The sequence below is a fragment of the Henckelia pumila genome, chromosome 3 (genome assembly GCF_033568475.1).
Source record: "Henckelia pumila isolate YLH828 chromosome 3, ASM3356847v2, whole genome shotgun sequence".
Classification (NCBI taxonomy): Eukaryota; Viridiplantae; Streptophyta; class Magnoliopsida; order Lamiales; family Gesneriaceae; genus Henckelia; species Henckelia pumila.
Genome location: NC_133122.1, coordinates 6386273 through 6392182, shown reverse-complemented (window position 1 = coordinate 6392182; position 5910 = coordinate 6386273). Strand labels below are relative to the sequence as shown.

Here is a 5910-nt window from a genome sequence, read left to right as displayed (position 1 = left end):
TCTATGAGTGAATCTATTCCTTCTTTAATAGTAGCTTTGATCACTATTTGGATTGCTCCAATATGAATCCAGAACATCTTCCTTGCTACTTTACTTTTCTGCTTTTGCAATTCTTCTCTTATTTCTTCAAATGAATTAATTGTATTTCAATCTGATTACTAGGTAATTCCGTGGGGATTTTCATTTCCCTTATAGATACCTGGTAAATCAGATTGTGTCTTCTTTGTCTAAGGCCCAGGTTTCCTAAGAATCTTTCCACTTGTCCTGCCAAAAATCCTTGATATTTATGTAGAGTAGGATTTTCTCTCATAATTATTTGGATCATATTATGAGATATAATAGTTTGACTGAAAAATCCAGCCAAAATCTCATGTGTTTCTTGTCGAAACAGTACTTATTCATCACTATGATTAAGATTCTGATTCATCCTCAGATTCTTGTAGTATTTCTTCCTCATATATACTTTCGTCTGAGGGTATATCCTCAAACTGATATACTTGGAATATATCTTGAAAGAATACCTCATCATCCATGTTTGGTGTTGCTTCAAAGATTTTCACTCCTTTATTCTCATTTTTTGGACAATTTGTTGAAATATGTCCCCTTGCTTCGTATGTTAAGCAGTTACAGTCTTTAAAACTTTTAATTTCTCTCGTATGAGTTATTCTGTATGGTATTCTTCCCCTGCTTTGAGATGATCTCATTTATAGGGATGTTCTTGTAGGTCCGCTTCTTTTCCCTAATTTATAAGATCGGGCTTTTGTTTGGACCAAACTTGATATGAATTCTTGTTGTATTGAAGGCAAGCACAATTATATCGAATTGTACCCTCAATCCAATAGACAAAAAGAAATCAATTAAAATCTCTCAATCTTGAAACAAGTAAAAACTTGGATTATTCACCTCTAGTTTACTTGAGACTAGCAACAAACAATCACGAAATAAACAACTGATCACAACGGAACTTTCAGAAAACTTGTTTATGACAATCCACAAATATAATCAATCAAAAAAAGGCACAAATTTTAAAACATTGATATGTTTGATTTTTTGTTAAGCAAAAGATCAATAAAATTCTAGAGAGAGAATTTTATAATTTGAATATCAAATCTGAATTCTATATTAAAATAATAAATGTATAGTGTTTATATTACAATCCGAAAATAATAAAAGATATCAGAAAAATAAAACAAAAGATATCAAAATATCTCCTAGAAGTTTCCTAGTAGGCTTAAAAGACTCAAAATAGGAAAATATATCACAAATAATCAAAATTCCAAACACACACACAAACATGCTCGATGTGTGTAAATCTTTCTTGCGCGCGCGCAAGAGAATAGAGCGGACGTGCATGGCTTTCCTAAAAAGACATCTTCAAAATTCTTCAACCGCGCGCGGGTTCAATGTGTATAGCGCGGGTGCGCTTGAGCTTCGCACATCCTCTGTCAAAAAATCCACTCATCTATGCGGGCGCGCACGAGCCTCGCACAACAGAGCGCGGACTCACATGAGTCTTGGACCAAACTTTGTGTTTTGGCTTTTCTTCAATATTTTCTTCACTTTATTGATCCCTTCGGGCTTCAATAACATTATAGCTTACTCCAAACTGATTTTCAAGAATTCCAACACCCTCGTGGTAATCCATCATTAATGACTGAAGTGCTTCCTTAAATTTCTTGCCCCGTCCTCTCGTAATTGGTCCACGTGGAATTTCCAATGGGTCCTTAGCTTCCTCAGCAACGTGATCAACACGCGAGTCATCCATGATCGCAACATCCACCCATTATTGAAAACTATTTGCCCTCAAATCTTGATCATCACCTATATCAAATAGAGACAAGTCAGAAACATTAAAAATAGTATTTGCGTTATACTCACCTGACAAGTCTAATTTCTAGGAATTATCATTGATCCGCTCCAAAACATGGAAAGGTCCATCGCCTTTAGGTAATAACTTAGATCGCCGCTTTTTTCGGGAAACGCTCTTTCCTCAAATGCAACCATACCCAATCACCAGGTTCAAACACAACTTTCTTTCTATATTTTTTTGCTTGCTTGATATACTTCAAGTTCTTCTCAATGTTCGCCTTAACCTTCTCATGAAAATTTCTCACAAACTCAGCCTTTTTCTTACCATCTATGTTAACCCTTTCAAGGCAAACACATCAAATCCAAAGGAGTTAAAGAATTAAAGCCATACACAATTTTGAAAGGTGAAAAATTTGTAGTAGAATGCAACTAAGATTATAAGCAAACTCAACAAATGACAAAAATTCTTCCCAACTCTTCAAATAATTTTTTATTATAGTACGCAACAAAGTTCCTAATGTTCTATTAACGAATTCAGTTTGACCATCCGTTTGAGGATGACAAGTAGTAGAAAATAGCAATTTAGTACCAAGTTTGCACCATAACGTTTTCCAAAATTAACTCAAGAAACGACTATCTCTATCAGACACAATACTCCTAAGCATGCCATGCAATCTAAAAATTTCATTAAAGAAAAAATCCGCAACATGAGAAGCATCATCAGATTTATGACACACAATGAAATGACCATCTTAGAAACCGATCAACCACAACAAAAATAGAATCACTCCTTTCTTAGATAGACTTAAAACAAAATCCATAGTCCTAAAACAAAATCCATAGAAATGTCTACCCATGGTTCACTAGGAACGGAAAGTGGAGTATACAATCCAGGTGGTTGTGTCTTAGACTTAGCCTTTTTACAAGTCACACACCTCTCACAAACATTTTCAACGTCATGCTATTCGGCCAATGAAAATGTTAATGCAAAGTTTCATAAGTTTTAGCCACCCCAAAATGTCCCATTAAACCACCACCATGTGATTCTCTAACAAGTAATTCACGAATTGACGATTTAGGAACACACAACTTATCTTCCTTGAACAAGTAACCATCATGCATGAAAAATTTATCCTTTGGACCATGCAAACATGACACATAAATTTCATCAAAATCAAGATTACTAGCATACAACTCTTTCACATTCTCAAACCATAAAACTAAGAATCTAGAGTAGATAAGAGCGCGTACCTTTGTGATAGAGCATCCGCTACACCGTTCTCCTTCCCTTGCTCGTACTGGATAATGTAAGGAAAAGTTTTCACAAAAACTACCCTCTTGGCATGTCTCTTGTTCAACTTTTGCTTTCCTTTGAGATGCTTCAAAGATTCATGATCCGTATGAATCACAAACTCTTTTGGCCTCAAGTAGTGCTGCCACATTTCACGCACTCGAACCAAGACATAAAATTTCTTGTCGTAGGTAGGATAATTCAATGATGCTCCACTAAGCTTCTCAATAAAATCTGCAACTGGCCTTCCTCCTTGCATTAAGACACCTCCAACCCCTATACGCGACGCATCACATGCAATACAGGTAAGGGCACATTAATTAATTTTTGCTTGATAATATTAAAGGACTTCTCTTGCCTCGTACCCCAATGGAATGGAACATTTTTCTTGATCACTGCTGTCATAGGAGCCGCCAAAGTGTTAAAATCCTTCACAAATTTCCTATAAAAACTTGCAAGACCATGAAGACTTCAAACTTGACCAATAAAAGTAGGCGTTGGCCAATCTCGAATAACACTTACCTTGTCTTCATCAACTTTGACACCTTGAGCACTCGCAACATATCCAAGAAACACAAGTTTGTTTTGTACAAAACACACACTTTTCAAATTATCATACAAGTGTTTAGCTTTTAGTGTGATTAGCACAATATTCTCAAGTGTTCAACATGCTCATTCAAGTTCTTACTATACACAAAAATATCATCAAAATATACCACAACAAATTTTCCAATATAAGCACGCAAAACATGATTCATCAACCTCATAAAAGTACTAGGTGCATTAGTTAACCCAAATGGCATAACCAACCACTCATACAAACCATACTTAGTTTTAAAAGCCGTTTTCCACTCAACACCTTCTCTCATTATAATTTGATGGTATCCACTTTTAAGATTAATTTTACTAAAAATACTAGAACCATGCAATTCATCTAACATATCATCTAGTCTAGGTATAGGATGACGATACTTGATGGTAATGTTATTAATGGCTCTATAATCCACACACAAACGCCATGAACCGTCTTTCTTAGGAACCAACAAAATAGGCACATCACAAGGAGACATTGACTCATGCACAAACCCTTTATCTAAAAGTTCACTCACCTGAATTTGTAGCTCTTTTGTTTCCTCCGGGTTGGCCCTATAAGCTGGACAATTTGGCAATGCAATTATGGGCACAAGATGAATTTGATTCTCAATTCCCCACAAAGTTGGTAATCCTTGAGGTAGATCCTCCGGAAATAAGTCTTCAAATTCCTTCAAAAGATAAACAACACTGCTAGAAAGATCTTTGGCTATATCACTTGTGCTAAGGAGAATCTTATTATATAAAATCAACACAAGTTGAGTAGGCACATGTAAAATATCTCGCAACTCACTCTTTTGGGTCATGCATACTTTTTTATCAGCCTCTTTTTTCTTAATTTTTTTTCATCTTTTTTTTAAGGCCATCTCTCTTTTTTGTTCACTCTTTATTTTTCGGCATCTTCCCTCTTTTTATTTTTCAAATGATCATCCCACACTTGCTTTGGAGTCATAGGAAACAATACAACAGACTCTTTTTTCATAGTAAAAGAATAGCGATTCTTAAAACCATCATGTACCACTTTTATATCAAATTTCCACGATCTACCAAACAAGATATGACAAGCTTGCATAGGCACCACATCACACAACATCTCATCCTCATACTTCCCATAGAAAAAACTCCATAACTTGCTTATTCACTCTCACCTACGAACTATAATTAAACAACTGCAATCTATAGGGTTGAGGGTGGTTCAAAGTAGGCAAACTCAACTTTTCAACAAGCTCACTACTCTCCACATTAGTACAACTACCCCCATCAATGATGAAACTACACACTTTAATTTTAACAAAACATCTAGTATGAAATAAATTTTTCCTTTGATTTTCTTCCTCCTCCTTTTGTTGCACATTCAAAAATCTCCTTGTTACCAACAACTCTCCAACAACGGCACCATATCCCTCATCATTGGGATCCTCCATTGCAGGCATATCATCATAATTTTCCTCCTCACTCTCCAACTTAAACTCACCAAAAGCATTCACAATCATGATTTTTTATTAGGACACTGACTATCAATATGACCCACCCCTTGACATCTAAAGCATTTAATATCTCTATAATGATTAGTATGAGTTTCATATTTACCTTGCACTCCTTGCTTTGGTGTCTCTTGCTTGGTGTTGGTTTCTGGCTTGGTAAATGGTTTGGCATTCTCTCGTTTTACAATGTTTGGAAGCCGAGAATTGGAAGAACCTTCAACCGTAGGATTTCGACCCATGCCTCTTCTTTTGAGTTGTTTCTCCACTTTAATGGAAATTTGCACCATCTCCTCGAGATATATGCAATGTCTAAACTCCACTTGATCTTGAATCTCCCTATTCAAACCACATGGGAAAGGAGCCATAGTTGCTTCACGATCCTCCTCAATGTTAGCTCGAATCATGGTGACTTCCAACTCCTTGAAGTAATCTTCAACACTCTTTGAACCTTGCATCAAATTCTGCAGCCGCCTAAACATGTCAGGATAGTAATAATTCGGCACAAATATCTTCCTCATAGTTTACTTCATATCATCCCATGTTTCAGTAGGCCTCTCATGATTCCTCTTCCTAGAAGTAACAAACTGATCCCACCAATTAAGAGCATAATCCACAAACTCCACATCCACCAATTTTATTTTTTTGAATCACTGTAGTTGTGGCAATCAAATACGAACTCCACTCTCATTTCCCACTCAAATTGAGCTTTCGGATCAGATTTCCATGGAACGAAGG

The 5910-nt window shown here is 36.0% G+C and overlaps 1 protein-coding gene across 1 annotated transcript; it reads right to left on the bottom strand.

The window, feature by feature from the left end:
* Positions 1-1803: 1803 nt before the first annotated feature.
* On the bottom strand, positions 1804-5693 carry LOC140888020 (uncharacterized). The gene is made up of 7 exons (XM_073295692.1): positions 5289-5693; positions 5065-5154; positions 4073-4362; positions 3466-3542; positions 3061-3376; positions 2007-2148; positions 1804-1821 (listed from the first exon to the last, which is right to left on the bottom strand). Exons 1-7 carry the CDS (start codon positions 5691-5693, stop codon positions 1804-1806), a joined length of 1338 nt encoding a protein of 445 aa, XP_073151793.1.
* Positions 5694-5910: the final 217 nt, after the last annotated feature.

Excerpts from the sequence above, each read along its gene's own strand:
- LOC140888020 (XM_073295692.1), bottom strand. The coding sequence starts at position 5,693 with ATGAGGAAGATATTTGTGCCGAATTATTACTATCCTGACATGTTTAGG. Across the intron at positions 4,363-5,064 it reads CCGTTGTTGGAGAGTTGTTG|GAATTTGAAGACTTATTTCC; the intron begins GTAACAAGGAGA and ends TATCTTTTGAAG. Across the intron at positions 3,543-4,072 it reads ATTAATAACATTACCATCAA|GAAATTTGTGAAGGATTTTA; the intron begins GTATCGTCATCC and ends AAGTTTTTATAG.